Raw genomic sequence first — 21,703 nt, forward strand, 5'->3', positions numbered from 1 at the left:
ATCACCTCCACAAGGCAAAAAATGTGCTTTGTGAGATCCCTGTGACCTTTGACCACCAAAATCGAATCAGTTCATCCTTGAGTCCAAGTGAATATTTGTACCAATTTTCAGGAAATTCCGTGTGGGCAATCTTGAGATATCGCGTTCACGAGAATGGGACGGACGGACAAACTCAAACATTATGCCTCCGGCCACTGGCTCGAAGGCAAAGTCCATCAAACCCAAGGATTTAAAACAAAGCTCTAAACGTGTCCTTTGTGAGAAGCTGGATAGGAACATACAACTTTGACAGATAACAATCAGAAGAATCCAACAATACTGTCAAGTGTGATGAGAGAAAATACAAAAAACAGATAACTGCTAAATGTTTCTTCATTTTGTTACACGGTAAATCTCTCTGCTTTCTATGGGTGCTATTGTCTTCACGATATCAAAATTAGAGTCATAGCAATTGTTGAGTTTAATTGTCTCTTTGCAAAGAAGAAGAAAAACAAAAATATTTTTTTATGCAAATATTTATGTAAAAGTACTACTTCAATAAAGTACAATATAAACACATTTACTTTACAAAATCTCTGGTAGTTTAGTCCTATTTAATTACAGAGTCCGCATTTATATGAAATATGTGGTCTGAATTGATCAGTGTACTTTTTTCCCTCTTTTCCAGAACCCTTCAATTCATTTCCAAACATTTAAATGAACCAACATATGTGATTTCAAACATTTAAAAAATCCTTTAGCTGGACCTAAATAGCAGTTGTTTTCATTTGATGTATTGTGTAATTTTACTACCAATAATTAAAGTATAATCTATTAAACTATATGCAACACAAAAGAGAAACCTGACATGCAACCTTTGAAACTAATATACAGCATAATAATGAATTTTGGTTGAGTGCAAACAATGTATGATATTCAAAGTGATATTTGATAAGATCACTTTATATTACAATTTAAAATTTCCAGATTTTGAATAAAAAAAAAAAATCACTTAAAAATTATAACTTCTGCATTTAAAGACGTAGTGATTTTCCTGTGGGGCGGAAGATTACTCCTTTTTGAGGAGAGTAATCATGATCGTTCAAACACCTGAAATGTTGCATCGTGAATAAAACTATCGAAATACTAACATTTTAAATGAATCTCAAAAGTCTAATTGGTGGTAGGAAAAAGCCAACAATGAGTTAGAGCATGTCACTGTGAAAACAGTGATTTCTTATAACATCTAAAAATGTATATCAATTTTAAAACCAAACACACTTAATCTCGAACAAGTCCAATTCATCTGAAATTCATTGACGTCGATCATTATTTAGTAAAAACACTCAGTGGAAGCTTCAACAAGCGAGCGAGAGGAGAACGACTCTATATTCACATGTTACTCCTCAAACACAAAGTTAAATACTAAAACTAAAATACATTGCTAAATGTACAGAGAAACGAATGTTTCACTTTGTGTGTGAACAAAGTGTCGTCTTCACGCTGTGACAAACAGCAGGTCAGTTCAGTAGGTTGTAGAGTTACTCCTTCCTTGCTTCTGCGTCCTCCTTCAGCTTCTGCTCCTGCATACGACTTCGGGCGGAGCCTAAATAAATAAAATCCCCTAATAAATCATAAACAGAAGAACATCCATCCACTAATTTAATTTTGTTGAGAATACAGTAGTTTTTACTTACTCATCTCTGCAAGCTTCTGTATCAGTGTAGAATCTCCACCAGATTTGCTGTAAAATTGAAAATATATGAAGTGAGCTCCATTCATCCATTTTAGTTGTTTACTAAACCTGTTTAAATAAACTGTAATAATATGAATTTAGTTTCTATAGTAGCAATGTGATCTATTTTCAGTTGGACTGAAACTGAAGCTCTGTCCTCATACTCTTTGCTTGTTGTAATAAATACTATGTTCATGTGTTGAGTCACTTTGATGTGAGGTAAATAAATCAGGTTGCCAGTGTTGCATTGGCAAATATAACACTATTTGTGACCAACCTGCCGTCAGCTTCATCTTGTCCGTCGACATCGAACCGTAGCCGCTTCAGAGGCTTTGGAGCCGAGCCGAGATCCAGAGTCCTCTTAAAGGAGCGATCGCTGCTGTTGACCATCTGGTTGATCTTCTGGAACCGACTGGACAGCTGCAGACGAACAAACAAAAACATAAGCAGCAGAGTCAGTGAGGAAAAGATCCGACAGATTTCTTTAACGTGTGAAAGAGCAAACAAAAGGGTAACGTACCCCAAAAGATTCGCCGATTGATACCAGCATTCTGTAAAGGTGAAAAAAAAGGGGGGAAATGCAGGGGTTGATTTTAAAAATCTATTTAAAGGATCAAGCCTCTGGACAAGTGTCAAACTGCTGTGAATGTGAAGAGCTGACCTGGAGCGAGGAGTCATCATACCCGGGGACATGCGTGGGCTTTTCAGAGGGGAGATGTACACGTTGTTGCTGCCAGGCACACGCAGAGGGGAATTCAGGATTTTGTAGGGACTGCGTGGTATTTGTGGGATTGGAGAGAGGGTAGGCGGCTAGAAAAAAATAAAGACATCAACATTGAGAGGGTATCGTAGATATATACATTCTCAGCATCTGTGCATGTGGTAAGATTAAACTGTAGCTCCTGATGGGGAAGGCGTCTCACCCTGGTGGACGCATACTGCAGGATGTTGGTTTTCAACCTCTGCATGAACACTTGATTGTAGAAGATTATGATGGAGTCGTAGTGGCCCTCAGTGATCAACACGTGCTTAAAGGTCTGCAACACAGAACAACAGGAAGAGATGCAAAACAAAGTATTTTAGATTATAATTCCACATGAGGCATGAGAACAAAAACAGTGATTATTGAAAGGTTAAGTCACCTCCTGGTTGGTGTTGGGCAGGTTCTTGTAAGCCGTGACAATGGTCTTGAAGCGCAGATCAACACTCTTCACTTTACATATGGCATACATGGCTGACATCATCAACTGTAGGAACAACACGGAGCAGTTTGAGAAGAAACAAAATCATGTGGAGAGATGCTGAGAAAACAAGAGAGCAAGAGACAGAGAGAACGAGCAGGAGAAATGAAAGACATAGAATTGAGAGCAGCATCTCGTCAGGTTACCTGGTCGAGGTGACGGTCTTTCATCAGCTCGTACTCATGCTGCAGTGTGTGCTGGAAAAGTGTCCACATGATGGGCTCCAGTTCAGGGTGGGAGGAGAGCAGGTAGGAGCAGAGTATCTTCAGCCTCGTGTAGGCAAGACGGTACACTGCAGAGAGGGGAGAACCTGGAGGATTACTGCACTGGAAAATACTAATACCACACACATTTGTTTTTATTATGTAATACTTTCAAATACAAATACTTATAAAATTGAATAATAACTCATGTCACTTTCTATTTATTTTTAAAATCATCACTGAAGTGCAGTGGATCCCATCATATTATGTTTTTCATGCTGGCTCTGTGAATTGGGGGTGACGGTGTTGAGACCACAGGTGGGAAACCTCCACTCTCCACAAAACAATTTAAAACTCTCATGGTTTAGTGATCAAAGAAAAAAACATAATAGCAGACGAACATGTCCTATGTGGTGATCGCTTCTAGCTGTGTGACTGTCAGGTCACAGTCAGGGTGAATGAAGAGCATTTGTAGCTGTGATCGCTGACAGGCATCACGGTGACTGACAAGAAAAGTAGATGTGGAATGCTGCACTTTCCAAAAGAGGTGGAAAGACTTTTTTTGTTGAAGTAAAGGAGGAGTGATGCAAATATCCAATATGCTACTAAGTGCTACTGGCACTGGATAAAGTAAAACTGCATTTTCTTACTCTGCAAGAAAAAAGACAAAACATCTGAATATGCGTGTTGACTGAGCAATTCTCCTTCAGGCATTTGGAGAGAAGCCGTTAAGAAGCAGTTAAGCCGTTTATTAATGAAGGTTATGTACTTGAAAGCTTACAACATAATAACAATGAGCTCAAAGCATAAACTCCATGTACATCCTGAGGATTTTAGTATAGTGCATCTATTTAAGAGAACCTACGGCTGTGAGCAACAAAACTGACTCACTGAACCAAACCTAGAAAACCAGCTGCGAGCATCATTGTCATCACTATCATCTGACTTCAGACACCTCGAAGCAGGTACAGCCATCGCATTAGAGTGTTTTTTATGATGATGTATACACGTTCCATAATTAAATATGGCCCTTAAAAGGACATTATAAAATTGAAATGGCTGTTGATGGTAAAATTCCCACTCCTGGTCTAGAATTTTATTGTCTGCACATCTTTATTACACAGACTTTATCCAAACATTATCTTGAGAAAATGAATGTTTTGTTGGAAACATTGCACATCTCAACCAAAAAGAATCTGCAATGATCAAAAAGAAGAAGGTAAGAAGTTGAAGGATATCTTACATTTTTTATAGAAGAGGCTGAGAGAGTTGGACTTGGGTTGTCGTGGAATCTGAGTGTGCAGCTGGTTTGGAGCGTGAGAGGAAGCCTGAGAGTTGACGGTGCCTGGAGACTCAGGAGGCAAGACACGATGGCCCGGACGCACGGGGGACAGATATCTGTGGGAAAAGTCAGTTAAACCAATATTAATGTAAACTAGCAAAAGTAAACGTGAAACACAAGGGGTTTGAGAATACCGTAGAAGACATTAGGCTCATTGTGAATATACGTCATGGAACTTTTTTTGATGATGTCTATATGACTCAAAAAGGGACAAGCTGTTGTATTTGCGACTTCCAGTAGTTTCACAACAGCCAAAAGGGGTTTAGGTCGAAGAAGGTTTCTTAGTTGCTGCATACCAGCAGCTGTAAAAACAGATTGCTGGGTAAATGACTCACAGGTCAGCCGCGGTGTGATTGTGCTGCAGTGGTTGGTTGAAACTGGCTGGGGTCTCCACCTGCTCTGCTGCTCCGCTGTCATGCTCCTGCTTCAGCAGCTCAAATAGCGGGGAGCCCTGTAGAGACACAAACATGATGATTACATTTAACTACACGTGAATAGAAACATATATGCTGCTTACTGCACAATGTAAGGAGTAAACCTTGGAGCAAAGCAAAAAACCTACTGACAGCTGAAATGGGGGAAAGTTGAAAATACACTTTTACTGATAGAAATTACACCTTCATCTACACTTGATCAGCCAATTAACACATCAAAACCTTGCAAATACGAAAAATCTATTAAAATGTCTTGTTTATTTATAATAAAATAAATATTGTTTATTTATAATAAACAATATTTGTTTAATAAAATTTATATTTTAGCTATTCTTAAATCACATTGTACATTGTATATTATTTAAATGTTTCAATGATTAGAAATAATTTAAAGAGAAGTCATTTTCAGTTTCCCAGAGCCCATGATAGCATCTTTAAAGTCTGGTTTTGTCCCACCAACAGGCCAACGCCCCAATCTGTCCAATTTACAATGATGCAAAAAGGAGACAAGCAGCTAATCCCCACATTAGAAGAGCTGAAGTAAGTGAGTTTGGCATTTTTGCCTTAAAATGTACCCAAACAATTTGTCAATTGTGTGGATGTCAATCCCCTAATTGTTTTAGCTCTTGCAGTCTTACTGACAAATGGAAACCACAGGACAAAGGAGAATCAGGGATGTTAATCTACTGACAAAGAATTGAAATGAAAAAAATGATGAAAAATACAAATGGACTGATAATAAACCGGTTTTGCATTTTATGTTGATAAGAGGACATATCCTATCTGATCATATATCACGGAGAGAGAAATCAGAAATGAGATCATACAGGGAAGTGGGTGTAACTACTACTCAGCATTTTACCCAGTGAGGGCAGGTAAAGACCTGCTCTTAGTGCATTCTTCACGTCACAGCTGCCACACCCGGCTTACGCAACTGACACATAACACACAAGGAGTACACCTGCCATTGATCCGAATCCACAGCATTCGATGACATGTGTTTACTATAAACTCGTTAAATTCAGAGTATCTAGATTTAGCTGGATATTTGTTTGAAAATTCTAAATGAAACCACCACAAACAACTACAGCCATAAAAACAGGATGATCTAAGCAGTCAAGAAGAAAAGCCCATGATTTAAGTTCGTAGTTGAACACAGGGATAGTGAATATGGTGAGCAACACACATTTCTGATTAGTCTCCTTATTCAAATTTCAGGTAAATGCAGGGACAAAGCAGCAATGGGAGGACTTTGCTCCCAGTGGAGGCTCCTCCCTCTATGTTTCGACAGATCAGTGAGTTTGAGCCTTTCACTTGCAGCCTGCTCTGAGGTTTCAGATTTACAGTCCGACAGGAGCAGGGTAACAATCACCATGCCCCCCCACACACACACACAGAGGGCTGCTGCCGGAACAGACAGAAGAACGAGAGAGGGGGAGATCCACTCGACTGTTTGCAGAGTTGAAAAGACACATGAAACTTCTCTCAGAAAGGATCAACATTCTGAATGTGGACGACAACTGAAAAACTCGACTTAAATGAGGAATATTAGACGTGGACAGCAGAAGTTCAGAACTTTGGAGACGATCACAGGTATTTTGCGGAGTTGCTGTCTCCTTTTCTTCTCGGCATTTCCTAACATAAAAACACACGGGACAGTCATAATTATATTCTAGTTTTTCCTGCTTGTTGCACACAGTTGGATTAACAATTAAAACCTGGATTTTTTTTTGACACTCCGGAACATGGCTGAGGAGGAAGCCTTCAGTCTGCAGACGTTCCAGACTCACCAGTTAAAGATGAATAATAGCGTGAACTGCAATAAGAGCGATGGATTTAAGTACCCTCTGTACAGCTCGGTTTTCAGCCTGGTTTTTGTAATTGGACTTTTTCTCAACATGGTGGCTGTATATATTTTTGGCTGTACATTGAAGCTGCGAAATGAGACCACGACATACATGATAAACCTTGTGGTTTCAGACTCTCTCTTTGTTCTCAGCTTGCCTTTTCGGATCGTTTACTTCATTAGACGCGAGTGGTTATTTGGAAGTGTACTCTGCAAGATCTCGGTGGCCCTATTTTACACCAACATGTATGGCAGCATCCTCTTCCTCACCTGCATCAGTGTTGACCGCTTCCTGGCCATTGTGCACCCATTCCGGTCACAGGCTATCCGCACTAAGAGGAATGCCAAACTGGCCTGCTGTGTGGTATGGGTGATGATTCTTTCCGGGAGTATACCCACAGGGTTTCTTTTGGAAACCTCTTCAGAAGAAAATGTCAACTCATCCTCAAACTTCTGCTTTGAAAACTACTCCAAAAAACAGTGGAAGACTGAGCTGTCGAAGGTGGTGGTGTTAATTGAGACTGTGGGCTTCGTCATCCCGTTGATGCTCAATGTGTTCTGCTCGGTCATGGTGCTGCGGACACTAAGGAAACCGCAAACCATTAGCCGTGGGGGGAGCGTCAACAAAACAAAAATCCTGAGGATGATCTTTGTGCATCTGTTCATCTTCTGCTTCTGCTTCATCCCCTACAATATCAATCTCATCTTCTACGCCCTGGTGCGCTCCAATGTCCTGAAGGGATGCGATGCAGAACATGTGGTCAGAGCTATCAACCCTATAACTCTGTGCATAGCAGTGACCAACTGCTGCTTTGACCCAGTCATTTACTACTTCACTTCTGAGACCATTCAGAGCTCCATCAAACGCAAGTCCACAGTGTGGCACAATGGGGCTCGGCTATTCGAGAGACTGCAGGGGGACAGCACACAAAGCAGCCCAATCTCATCACCAAAAACCCTGACACTAAGGAGTCTCAGGTCCAAAATGTCTGTCAGTGAGTCAACAGTCTAATGAAAAGTCAATTATGTGACATGATTATTAATTCATGTGAAACTCAAAGCACAAGGGTGGAAACAGAGTGGCCTTAAAGACCATAACAACACAGACAACTGTTTCTAAGGAGACTCCTTATGGACACCAAGGAGAGTTTTGACTGGGACTCATGACGCCGAGACAAGTCAGACATCGGAGTGTGTTGCGGCATTAATACCGTTTGGTACTTTCACAATTCACAATGCATTTGTGAGAAAACAAGTTGGAAGAAGAATGTGCATGGTGCTTTTGCACAAAAGACATTGTACTTGTTCTGTAAATTCTTTGAGCAGATTTTAATTTTGGAAAATTCTTAAGCAATACTGAACCAGTATAACTTTTTATATGAACTGTGCTGTGGAGTTTTTAAGCATTTGTGGCCTCAGAAAAGGCTTTTAAGCACTTTAAATAGCAGCAAGTTAAAGCATGTATCTGTTATACTGAAAGAAAATAAAAAGTTATTAATTTATGTTTTTGGAGTTTTAAATTGACTACTTCAGAAATGTCTGACATTAGAAAGCTTTCAGTTGTGTGTATGCCTCATTGGGTGCTACCAATCTATCACTTATCTGGATCAATTAGTCATACAGGTACGATCAACACAGCAACACAAACTGTGCTTGGCCAATTCCATGACTGCACAATGACTCAATAGTTTTCAAAGACAGATTACAGGTGCGGTCAATGATTGAAAGGCAACGCTGCACTAATGCAGCCTTATCTGGATAACTGGGCTTTTCTGTAGAGAATGTGGGAAGGATAAAAACTAATTTAGAATAAGCAACACAAACTAATAGTGAAAACACAGCTCACAGTGGTATATGTGGAACGGTGGCTTGGTATATGGTGTGGCTTGAATGCAGCTTGTTTCTTCTTGTAAAAGTTGTGCGCTGCAAGACTCAGCACTACTGCATTCCTGTTGTGTTGCCCCGAGGGTCTGCGCTGACATGGGTAGTCTCATCATCACTACGCACAAGTGAGAAAGATTGAGAAACCGAAGCAGACAAGCGACAACATGCCTCCCGAAAGAGAAGAACGTTTCCAGAAAACAGTACAGAGGTAGTGGATGCAATCGTGAGTCAGAACTGGTGACTAGTGCAGAACATCATTGAGATAAATAAAGGATTTAGCAATTTCTTTAAAAGGGATAGTTCACAGGAGCAGTATGGGGGCATGTTAGGTTTTCTCCTCTTGTTTTATTACGTCTGAACAAGAGGTCGCCTTGGCTGAAACACTGTTTACCCCTGAAACTCCTAAAATGTTTTGTCGCATCAGCATAGTGGCCAGTACATAATGACTGAATTTTCATTTTTGGGTGAACTATCCCTTTAAGTCTTCCTTTGACATGTTTGACTCCTTACACTACTACACTTCGTGCAAATTCACTTACCTTTAGAATGCAAATGGACCTTCTCCACCCTGAACAAATATTTGTACGAGATAAATGGTTTTGTTTTTTAAAAAATGAATCTGATTCTGATTATTGATTAATGATATTATTTGTATAAAAGGATTGAACAGTGAAAACAATTTATTCTCAATTATAATCTTCGTTGATAAACAGTGTGAAGTTGGTATTCATTTTTTTACAGCACAGGATAATGAATTTAACCAGTTATTTTGCAATCAAGAAATGTTGTGTCTTTCACTTGTCTATATTTTTACCTCATTCAGATTTGTGTAACGTGGTGTGTAAAGTTGTGTATGGCTAATTCATCATTTGTGCCATAGTAACTAATATTCTCCTAATTAAAAGTATTCAATCAGAGACTCGATAGCTCAACACTGGTTTAATTACAGCTAAATTGAAATGGTGAAGTTTAGTTGTCTTACTGTAAAGCGTACATAAAAATCTGACTTGGATAATAGGTGCAAAGACTAATTCATTTATGACATATATGGCATCACACAATTTTTCTCTGGTTGCCACACTGCTTCTTTCACCGATTCATTACTTAGTCCAACATCTGACCAATAAAGTTAATGATCAACTCGTTTTTAACAAGTGCCCATAAACATGAATGTAATGAAACTGTATGTCTGTAATTATAAGACTGATCACAACATTTGGTTTAGTAAGGAAACTAGTTCAAATCTGTCAATCATCATCCAATCTGAACATCTAAACAAGTGTCTCAAACTTTTGATGCTGACTAAATAATTTCACTAAGTCAGCTAAAAATTAAACAAACTGTGTGTGCATGTGCACATGTGTGTGTGGAGAGAGAGAGTGGGCGATAGATGGAGGGAAAGGGAGAGAGGGTGCGAGTGTCTTTTCCAGTCAGTAGCATTTGTCCAGTTGCAGCATCCTAACAAGTTATCCTGCTGCAGAACACCAGCTAACAGGACAACTAACCATCATACAGTCACTGCACCAATGCGATCCTTATACTGGTGAGTAATTAAGTTCTTCTCAACATATTCAGTATATAATGGATTAAGATATGACATTTTATATTTAAAAAATAATACAGTGATTAATTAAATCAGCATGTGTAAATAAATGAGTATGGTTATATTAATTGTAAGTGGCATTTTCTCACTTCTATATTTTAAAATATGATTTCATTATTCTTTATTTTTTCCAAAAAAAAGATAAAAATGTAATGTTCATTCTTGATCACATCGAGCAGACCTTAAAAGTTACTTTTCAGAGAGTTAGGGTGAAAACAGCTACTGTATAATTATTTAGTTATCAGACTGCTAAAGTAAGTAAAGTAACTCTATTTTATATACATCTTTTTTTACAGGATCAGTGATTTAATATGATCTGGACATTAAATAATGTAAAGGAGAAGGAAAAAATGCAAATTAAGATGCTACTTGAAAGCTAAACGAAAATGATAAGAGATTATTAATTATTTGGTTTATATATTTTTTTATATATTTCACAATTGTATTTCTTAAATTCAACATAAATATATAGTATCCTGATATAACTAGTATTAAGAAAATACTGAAAATATTGTTTAACAAGTCAACGGTACCCATTTAATTCGAAAAGTGTTGTCATTTCTCGACTGGGAAACTTCATTAAATGTATAATGAAGTATAATTACTGAAGAGCAGTATGACATTGGGAAATTGTTCTTTGTTCTTCTTTCCACGCTCTGCATGAAATGAAACGGAATGTTTGCTTGTTTTATGGGAGCAGGAAGTAGCAGTTAAAACGTTATTGGCAGAATTCGTTCCAACTGTCCTCCTATACATCAAACATTAATTCAGCTGCGTTGGCTGTAATGGGGCAGTTACCTCTGTAAATTTACATCCCATAAAACAGGAGACATTTTGAGTTTATTAAGCTTTTACTGCTCCAGCAGACGCTACTGAACATGCTCCTAACTTGATTTTATGTTTACTTCAGATATGAGAGCGACACAATGATTGAAGGTTCTGGGGCAGAAAATCATTTTGGGACATGGAGCAGTGGAATATGAGTGATGCTCCAGTCAAGTCATTCTCACTATTGTCTAACTGCACCATGGACACCAGCTACCGCTTTACTTTCTACCAAGTGTCCTACAGTGTCATCTTCGTGCTGGGGTTGGCCACCAACAGCCTGGCTCTGCGCAGACTGTGTCTATCCCCCTTCACCGTCAACAGCACAGCCATCTACATGGTCAGCCTGTCAACTGCCGACTTGTTTTTTGTCTTCTCCCTTCCTCTGAGAATCTACCACTATTACCAAAAGGCTCAAGCCACGTCCTCCATCACAAGAGAGCTGTCCAGCTGGACCCCCGGGGTAGCATTCTGCCACCTTACTTTCACCCTCAAATACATCAGCCTGTATGGGGGCATCTTCTTCCTGGTGTGCATTGCTGTGGACCGTTACTTTGCTGTGGTGCACCCTCTTGCATCAACAGTCCGCAGGCTGCGTGTTGCACAGCTGGTAAGTGGGGGGATCTGGTGCCTGGTGCTGGGGCTGAGTGTGAGTCTGTCTCTGCTGCGATCTGCAGCTGCTCACCAACACCAGCCCTGTCTGTTGGACCCGACCTCTCAGCGCCACCGCACCATCATACTGGCGGCCCTCTGCACAGTGCTGGGCTTATTTCTGTTTCCCACTATGCTGCTTCTCTACAGTTACTGCAAAGTGCTGAGCGTGCTGAGCCGGTCAAGACACCGCTCTCGCAGTCAGCACCACAGCCGCAAGCACACTCTCACAATCATTTACTGGGTTCTGGCCATCTTTCTGTTGTGCTTCCTCCCCTATCACATCAACCTGCTGGGATACACGCTCACTCATTTGGGGCTGCTGTCCCATTGTGGCCTGGCCAAAGTGACCAAGGCTGTGCACCCCGTGATGCTGTCACTAGCCAGCTCCAACTGCTGCCTCAACCCACTCATCTACTATTTCTCCAGCAGCCTGGTGCACAGGGAGGCGCCTGGTAGTGGAGGCAGTGGCAGTCGGTGACACAGATCGTTTCATATAAGCACTGAAAATGACACAATCGTAAAAAAGCACTAGGGCTGTTTTATTGAAATTAATTATACAAGTTACCAGTACTTAGTCTATTCACATAAAGTATTCAGTTCCCCATACTGTGTGCAATACTTTGTAGTAGATCACTACATAAAATAGGTAATCAGCATTTAGCATGAATTGCAATAGATTTAACAAGTTTTGTGTGTTTTCACTTTGGTTCACTGCAGAGTGTTGTGTCTCTGGAGCAGGTTCCAGAGGGTCGGGTTCGCTGTGGTTAGCTGAGTCATTTTGCTCTGTATATTTTGTTAGTGCAACTTTAATGTGTTTGTGAGAAAGTGATATGCAATGAGACTTTTCATGAGAAATGTGTAATCTGCCTCAATCTGTGTTGGTCCAACATTATGGATATGGTTTATATGTTATATGTTTTTTCATAGGCCAATAAATGCCATATAAAGTATGTGTATCTGTATGTTGTGTTACAAGGAAATCGTACCCATATAAGTATGTATGAATGTGTAATGAAGTGATGAAACTGACCGTCCTCCATGCGATCCTCTCCATGATGAGGTTCTCGCAAGTCTCCAGATGTTTGACAATATCTTTGCTCAGTGTGGGGTAGGCCTTGATGAAACTCTCGATGACTTTGTAGAAGTCAAAGGCAGCGAGGTTGAACACATCCAGTATCCAGGGGAAACAAACGTCTGTCGCAGCTGAGTCACCACCGCCATGGTTGTATCCTCCAGCCTTAAAACAGCTCTCTGAGCATGAGGAGCAAACGACATAAAAACGACTCGTCACAAATCTACAAGACATTTAAACATTGATGTGATTGTTCATAAATGTAAGACACAACACAAGGAAATAGTTTGCAATGCTGTCTCCTATTTATTTGGAAGCAAATGACGTGACCCACCTCCATATGCTGCCATGACCACCTCCAGAGCACAGGCCAAAAGTGATGTGTGGAATGTGGAGTCATTGAGGAGTTTACTGGAATGGAAATCATAGGACTCTGCTCAAGGCAAATAATGCTCGACTACACATTGAACAACAAAAGACTTCAATAAAAGTTGAATAATTTTTTTTTTATAAAACATACCTGAAATTTTGCACAGACAGTCGCTTCTCTTCCTACAGAGAGAAAATAAAAGTATTGTCAAAACAACAACATGAATGCAATTATTTCAGTAACTGTCATATGTTGAACTTCTGCTATAAAGTCTACACTTCCTTTCAGTTGCTTCCTGTTGACAGAGGTCATTTTCTCTCAGCAATATAGTTATATTGCTGTGTAAACAGACGTTACGAGGGCATGAGCAGTGAAAGAACATATTGGAAAATGTTACGCAGTTGATACTATCTTCAATATTCAATAGATTCATAAATCGTGTTCTGAGAAATGTTAATTGGAGTTCTCTTGAGCCTCCAAATAAATACATTAACAATAAAAATACTGAATGAAATGGTTGAAAGATAAATCAAATAAGTCACTGTACCGATTTCAACATTGCCTCCATGACTATATAATACAGTCGTACTCCGAGGGTAAATCGCTGAAAAGACAAAAGAGCATTGCGAGTTGAAAATGAACAACAATGGCCACATGTGCTGAAATGATTGAAATGTTCTAGTTCAGTGTTAGTTCATACCTGCTTTCCAAGTACGATACAGCGCGGGCCGACTGCCTGACCAAAACTTTGGCTAAACTCCTGATCGAAGGTCTCCAAACGCTTCAGCACGTCTTGTGTCGGGTCCACAGTGCAATTCTGACAATAGGTTAGAAGAAAACAGGAAATATGTCAAATTAAGGTGGCGAGATGCAGCTTCAAGGTTCATTGTATTTAGGGGACACACTTGCAGGGACCCACTTCGAAATATGAATACAGGTTAGTAGATGGCTGGTCCCCAGTAGAGAGGAGATCACTCCTCAACTGTTGAATGGAGGTCATGGCAGCTCTGACAAGACAAAACAAAAATCAGAAAGTGTTAAAGGACAAACTCAATAAACTACATACTGTAGTTTATATATATATATATATATATATATATATATATATATATATATATATATATATATATAGGAAAAACACTGCTCACACATCATTCCAATGCAGGTAAACCTGGTGCTCACTTTGTAGGAAGGTGTTTTTTGTTTGAAACCAAGTGAAACCATATACAGAGGAAAAGTGTATTAGTCCATATGAAATTAGCTTAATTGACTGTTTGTGTTAACATCAGATTTGATTTATTCATTTACTGTAGCACCCAGTGGTGATGCAAGTACATTTGCTTACATGTCAGTAGTTATTTGACTGTGAGATCTTTCTGTGTAGAAAATTCGAGATATGACTTGGAATTACCAGTCAGGGTTTCACGTGAAAAAAATTCCACACAGTGACAGTTTAAATGATATGATGCAAGCACCGCTTCAGTCCTTCTCCCCCACGTAAACAATAACTAACACAGAGAAGAACTGGTGAGCGCCGGCTAACCACTCACCTGATTGGCGTCTGTGGAGGGATGAGTACAGCATCTTCATCTGCCAGGTTCTTCTTTGGCGTCATCTCCACCTCTGATCTGGAAGCATCAGGAGCAGATAATTAAGCACTTTACTCTAAATTCTATGAACTGATCTGTGAGACCAATATCAAAGCACTGAATAGAGAAGAAAAGAAAATTACACTTCAACTTTAGGCACAAGAACAGTCTCGTCTCTGTCAAAAAACAGCCGTCCATCGATGTCTCTAGTCTTGAGGTAGTGTTCTTCATATTGTTGATCGAGGTCATTCACCTGGGGTGAAAATTAAAGGTTGAGGTTACGTGCAGGTAAATGGATTCCAACACAAAAGATAAACAGCATCCCTGTGTTTCACTTGTGCCCAACAGGTTGAGTTTTGTCCCTTTAATCCTACATTTAACAAGGAACCAAATCAAAAAGGGTTAAAACGAAAATAAAAATTTAAAAAACATAAACAACTCTGAAATAAGGTAAAGATTCAGTTTGTCTGCAACTAGTTTAGGAAAACAGACCAAGCGTAATAAAACAATCTGGACCAAAATCACAGTCTTCACGTTTTATTTCCAGTAACCCAGGCCTGTCATGGATGAGATAAAATAAGGTGAAACTTGCACATTATTCATATAAGACACTTGTGTAAATTATGAGCACCACCTGTCCGTTACTGGGGTAATGGAACAGTAAAATAAATATGTCCAGTGTCCTTCAGAGGAGAGTGTCACTGTCTGCAAACAGTAACATCCTGTGTCTCTATATAACTGTCGATATATAACCCTGACACACTACATAGGGTCCCCTGCTTGAGTACACATTTTCCTGACACCATGTATGTGAAATCAAACATGTGAGAGCAGCACAGACAACCACCAACAGCTGTCGGACACTCAAGTGTCCAACAGCTGCAACCATAAGCAGTAAGAGATAGCTAATGGAAACAGTAAGTGGAGAGTGAGCAAAGTGAAATCAAATAGTAGAGGTGTTGTCACAATCACACCGTTTACCTGAGGAAAATCTGGAGATCTTGAAACCAGTGAGTCCAGGAAAGCGGCGAAACTGGTCTGGTAAACATTCTTCACCTGCAAATACAATCGTATAGAGGACACATAAGGCCAAGAAAAACACACAGGAAGAGGTAGAAATTTGTAAATATAAGTGTATACAAGTATAAATATAAGTGTTCAGACCTCCTCTGCATTGCATTCATTCTCATTGCACAAGGTTTCAAGAAGCTGCACATCCATCTCTGGCTCAGGAGGTCGGGATTTGACCTTGCTCTGGTTACGACGAGATGTTCGTGTTGGGGGGCTCTGGACTTTACTGATGGCTGATTCTGAGAGAAAAAGATGTCAAACATTAGAACATCTATGCTCGCCATAAACAATACATCTTTTCATGAAACAGAATATCTGAAGTTGCAATTCTGTTTTCCACTGCCCACGGCTGGGAAATATGACTGACAGATCTACTAACATAAGCAGCTTTCAGACGTGACCTCAGGGTAAAACCCGGGGAAGTGGCTACAGAGTTTACCCGCAGTTTGTCTTTCACACATGCTCAACGCAGCAGGAGGTTTCCTGCACTTGGCTTCACAACAGCAACAAATCCTCTGCATTATTCAGGCGCAGCCGGGTGCAGCAGGCAGACGTATTAACTCTGCTGCGGGGATCACGTTATTTTGTTTACAGCACCCAGACTCCGTCGTCAGCTCTTTTCACCACAAACTATCTTGACATCTTTGTCGGTGTCTTCTGCGTGTGTCACCTCTTTTTCACCGGGAGATATTTGTTTTCTTTTGGTTCCTTTTCATTTTTGTGTGTGTTGCGTGTTAGAAGCGTCATCAACCCCCCCCCACTCGCTTGCAGTAAATCCAGAGGGTGATCCCCTGCTGTGCTCACACATCGACTTCTCCTGGATTTCTACGGACTTTATACTAGAAGGTCAGGCAGATAAAGTCCGTAGAAATTTGCCTTCACACAGGCACCTCCTTCAGAGAAAATACGGAGGATCCGCGGAGTCCAGTGCATGTCTGAAAGCAGCTATACTATAGAAACACACTACTATACTACACACTATTATACTTACTATATTGTGCATATACTTTAAATAAATTATAGTATTTGAAATTCCTTAATGTGTACAGAAACATACAGTAAATGTCGAGACATCATGACTCAAAAAACTTTTCCCACTATTTTTTAAAGAAATTCTTCTCACCTACACTTTTGAAACTTTTAAAGTTCATTAAAGAAACCAGATGGTAAAGTGAATGAGACTAAATCTTACTGTAAAGAGGCTGCAGAAGGTCTGAAGGGCAGCGCTTGATGAATAACTCCAGCATACAGAGCAGCAGCTGGAATGATATGACCAGGTCATCCTCCATCTGTAGGACCCTTCCTGCAGACAGCACAGATGTTACACTTTAGATGCACCATCACGACAATACTGCTGCACAATAGAGACGACAGCGCTGTAACAATGAGGTGGAAAACTTTCCAATTCATTTGAGCTCTACAGCCGAGCACTCAGGGGGAAGGAAGGATGAAAAGAAGAAGATGGAGCAACATGAAAACTATTCCATCAAGTGTGTTAACAGCTTGATCTTTCTTGTTTTTGTTCTTGGTATCGTGTTAAAAGTTGAACCTACCTTTGGCCAAGAGAAACATTGTCCAGCAGCTCCGCATGGTCTCCCTCTCCCTTGAAAATAAGACAATGAACCATTAACCTCTCACTAGCGTTGCACGCAATTCTCAAACACGAGAATATAAAGATACTCAAAAAGCAGTGTGTCTAATGCATTAAATTTGTGAGTCAGATCAGTGTCAAACTTACGTTCCATCAGAAACCAAAGCGAAGATCTTCTTGCAAGTCCTGAAACAAGGATATTATGTTATGTTAAAATGTTCAATTTCCCCACAAACAGTTCTATATCAATGAAGCAGTGGAATGTGTTCACTCACTTCTCAAACCTCTGGTAAAGAGCCAGAGTCATGTCATACTTCTTCTCCAGTCGCGTCATTGCTGAATTCACCTTGGTGGTAATCGTATCCAAGTTCACATCCAACTTCCTTACCAGATCCATGAACTGTTTCACACTACAAAAGTAAGGATGACGTATTAATTCCACTGCAGAAATCCCACATTTGTGTGTTTGCACATCGAAATCTGCGTCGGCCCTTATCACTAAAAGCCCTCGAATGTCTTTCCAAGTTTACATCTTTGTCGACATCGACTACATGTATTGCTTTTTAATCCTGAAATATGTTTATTATTTTAGTTTTACACGTCCGTCGTGTGTCAGAAACCTAATCAACATGGCCACTTGCTTGACATTTTCCAACTGTATTCTCATATGCTCTTGTCTAGACATTTTACTAGTGGGCTGGCAGGAAAAGTTCAGGAAAATGTCCAGAGCAACTGACCAGCAAATTTGCATTCTCACATACATCCTATTTGGAAACTTTCGGGAAAATGGCAAGAGTTCAGTGCATGTCTAAAAGAATATTGAGAAACTTTGCAATATCCCCTCAGTGCTCAGCCCACACATACTGTATATTATTTTAGTACCGAATGTCTATTCAAATCAGAGATATCGAAATACAAGCAGTTGCACTATGCATGCTAGAGAGTTTTGCTAACAACGCCCGACGAGTACTTACTTCAGACAAACTGCTTTCAGAACCTGAGTTAGGGTGAAACAGGAGGCATCCATGTCTGTCACAGTCACAAACAGACAAGCACCCCACAGCCTTTTCTGACTGTCCTGAAATACAATGAACAAAGAGAATATTGATTTGAGATGCTGTTACATCTACTTCTGTAAAGCCATAAAGGATCAGTAAGTATTTTCATGTGAGTCATTTCTGATACTGTTCTCAATGACAAAACACATGCTACAAAAATCGCAAGAGGACAACACAGATTAATAACATCCTTTCCCCTTTACGGCAAATTGGATATTGCTTTCTGTAAAGCATGGCTGATGCTGACAAATGGGAAGTTTGGTGTTTATGCTGAGTTACAACACTAAACCACTTTCAGTCAGTTATCTTTTGCAGTAACAGGAACACATCTTCCTTACCTAAAGAAATAAAAACACAAACTAATCTGAAAACATTTCATAAGAAGGTTAAACGCAGCAGTCACTGATAACCCGGATTAATCACCTTAATTGACGATGTTTTTTGTGCGTGTATCGGGTTCGCTTATGTTTATATTGTAACGATATGTTGTGACCTTTTTAGATTAGAAAAAGCCTAACCAGGGACAAGGACTGCAAATTATCTTTGGCTACAAACATGCAGTAAATGTGTGTTGACTTCTTGCAACCTGTTACAATCTTTCTCTGCTTTGTCCCCGGCAAATAAACAAGCAAATGAATAAATAATAAACTAAAATAATAAAAGTCAGCCGTCTCTAAAAAGGACTCGCATGTTATCTTGCTATCGGTCATATTATCACATGCATCATGTGCTGTTCATGTATCCTTTTAATCATGTCACCTTTATACACTGTGCAATAACAATCATATTTATCACACCACGTATATATATATACACTGTGCAATATTCATATATGTATTATTCATCATACTTATGAACCCTTATTAAACTAATACATTTTCCATCAAGCCGACTAGATCACAACAAGTCTACTGTCACTTTGTGTACATGCACATATGCAAATACTTACAGTGACTTCCTCCATGGACTCTTGCACAGTTTTCCACAGGGTCCAGGCTCCATCACACACCAGGTCTGTGACGTGCAGGCTCTTGCACAGGGTCACAAACTCTGCATCCTTGTCTCTGTGTCTGGAGGAGGGAGACAGGGATGAATAATCATTATGGAGAACACAAACACAGCTTCAGGACAACAACTCATATGGAGAACACAAACCCAGCTTCAGGGCAACAACTCATATGGAGAACACAAACCCAGCTTCAGGACAACAACTACCGCCTCCCTGACTGTTTACCTCCCTGTGTGTCGGATAACTGTGTTGTTTTTATGTGTTATAACAGCGTCACAACAGTGTCACAACAAATGACCATGACCTGTAACACGTGGACGCTTGTGTGTGACTGAAAGAAACTAAGCGATATCATGTTAACACACAGGCCTAGCTTAGTGTGAAGCAGCTAGCTAAACAGCCTCACGATCAGTCCCTGCTAAAGTCAAAACACCAGTAAAGCTAACGTTAGCTTCACATTGCGGCTACAGCGTGTAAACAGGTTCCAGAGCAGCTGGATGACTCGCCGCTGAGACGAGAGAGCGGCACCAGAACACGGATCTTACTTTTTAACAGATAACTCTGGACTCTCCTTCTTGTCCGGGGAGACACTTTCAGCCCCGGGCTTCTGCCCTTTGCTCTGCGGTGTCCCGGAGCCGCGCTTCTTGGGTGGCATCTCGGTGTTCGCTCAGCAACGAGCTAAATGTGGACGTTTTAAAAGTAGAGCCGTGTCTATGGAGGAGCGGAGAGGATGTTTACTGAGTTTAAAGCCCCCCGCACGAATTCCGTAGCAACACTACAACAAAACCCCGCTGCTGACTTCCTGTGTGCGCGCTCGATTTGGAACACGGCAGTGCGCGGCGGGGTCTCAGCTGTTGGACGCGTTCAACGACCAGAACTGCCACTAACGAGAATATGAACGTCTCCACTGAGTTTCGACGATGTTTTATCTTTATTTAAAAATAATAGCGCTGCAGACAGTGTCGATGAATAACCAGGCTACAGCCTCATTTGTGGTCAACATGGATCTCTGTGGACATAAACAGTACTCGGTGTGTGTTCGGTGGGATCACGTGACGCACCAGAAACGAACGAACCCAAGCTCACGAGAAGAAAACGCGGGAAAGGTTACTACGCAACATCCGTCCATTTGCGTTTATCCCGCCACCCGGACCGGTCACAAAGGATTTCTCCGCTGCTCAGTGCGACATGTAGAGAAGCGATCCTCTCATTGTTCCGGCTGATCTGATTCTATAGTTATTCCAGATGATAGATCCTGCAGAGGTTGACGTTGTTGTTTTCACGCGTGATTACGCACTGATGTCTTGACTCATTTTACTTATCCAGGGGCCTTTCAGTCTTCTTAAATGGGATCATATTTAAAAATCTTCTCTTTCACAAGTTTTAGTCTTTTAGTTTGCGACCATGTAGTAAACATGCCCTCCCTGCCTCCTGATCGATGTACAACACTGCCCTCTTGAGGTTAAATACACGTATTGTTATTTTTAAAGCCTGAGTTGTTCACCACGAGTTAAGTATTGTTTCAAAAATAATATTTTAGAGGGAACTTCAAAAATAAAGCAGTTAAATAAACTCGTCCCAGTTTTGAACAGTGTTTACATGCAAAGGATATTCTCCATCTTGTCCTATGTTCTATAATGGGAAAGCGTTTAGTTTCAAAAGGCAAAGAGGTAATGGTGTCTGATCCACTGAGTGGGCCACGTGGTGTTCATAGTGCTGCCATACAAGGCAGTAGTCATCTACTTAATCTACATTCACCATCTAGTATTTCTTTATTTAATTATTTGAGTATTTCAGTGTTTCATGATTCATTTTCAATGTATATATTGTTTAACTAATTTCATTACTTTTGAATTCAATAAACGTGAAAATATACAACTGGCTTCAAAATGTGTTCATGATGTGTGGAGATAAGATAAATTATAATAGAGAGTAGTGTAAAGGTAACAAGTTACACACACACACACACACACACACACACAAACAGTTGCTGTTATAATGAATCTGGACCTGGAGGTTGGTGTCCAATCTCTGAGTGACTTCTGCTGCGCCAATAACTCAATGATAATCTGCCCATTAACACACAAACACACCCATCTGTGTAATGGACTAAAATATTTAGTATTAGCATTTACTGGTTATGATTATACTGTTTTTTTAATCATTCAGTCCGATTACAGTTTTTATGACAACATAT

The 21,703-nt window shown here is 40.2% G+C and overlaps 3 protein-coding genes across 3 annotated transcripts; 2 read left to right on the forward strand and 1 right to left on the reverse strand.

The window, feature by feature from the left end:
• Window positions 1-507: 507 nt before the first annotated feature.
• rb1 (retinoblastoma 1) lies at window positions 508-20,375 on the reverse strand. Its single transcript, XM_034606911.1, has 27 exons — window positions 20,052-20,375; window positions 19,447-19,567; window positions 18,414-18,517; window positions 17,715-17,849; window positions 17,587-17,625; window positions 17,402-17,451; window positions 17,041-17,151; window positions 15,942-16,087; window positions 15,759-15,833; window positions 14,921-15,030; window positions 14,739-14,816; window positions 14,108-14,195; window positions 13,889-14,005; window positions 13,736-13,792; window positions 13,339-13,370; window positions 13,153-13,229; window positions 12,777-12,997; window positions 4,836-4,951; window positions 4,402-4,556; window positions 3,102-3,247; window positions 2,857-2,961; window positions 2,638-2,751; window positions 2,376-2,524; window positions 2,235-2,265; window positions 1,992-2,134; window positions 1,677-1,723; window positions 508-1,585 (listed from the first exon to the last, which is right to left on the reverse strand). Exons 1-27 carry the CDS (start codon window positions 20,159-20,161, stop codon window positions 1,521-1,523), a joined length of 2,742 nt encoding a protein of 913 aa, XP_034462802.1. The 5' UTR covers window positions 20,162-20,375; the 3' UTR covers window positions 508-1,520.
• Window positions 6,615-9,543, forward strand: LOC117774465 (lysophosphatidic acid receptor 6-like). The gene has a single exon (XM_034606912.1). The coding sequence runs from the start codon at window positions 6,680-6,682 to the stop codon at window positions 7,790-7,792; it is 1,113 nt and encodes a 370-aa protein (XP_034462803.1). The 5' UTR covers window positions 6,615-6,679; the 3' UTR covers window positions 7,793-9,543.
• On the forward strand, window positions 10,768-12,472 carry LOC117774466 (lysophosphatidic acid receptor 6-like). Its single transcript, XM_034606913.1, has one exon. The coding sequence runs from the start codon at window positions 11,232-11,234 to the stop codon at window positions 12,222-12,224; it is 993 nt and encodes a 330-aa protein (XP_034462804.1). The 5' UTR covers window positions 10,768-11,231; the 3' UTR covers window positions 12,225-12,472.
• Window positions 20,376-21,703: the final 1,328 nt, after the last annotated feature.

This window comes from Hippoglossus hippoglossus, chromosome 14 (genome assembly GCF_009819705.1).
Source record: "Hippoglossus hippoglossus isolate fHipHip1 chromosome 14, fHipHip1.pri, whole genome shotgun sequence".
Taxonomy (NCBI): domain Eukaryota; kingdom Metazoa; phylum Chordata; class Actinopteri; order Pleuronectiformes; family Pleuronectidae; genus Hippoglossus; species Hippoglossus hippoglossus.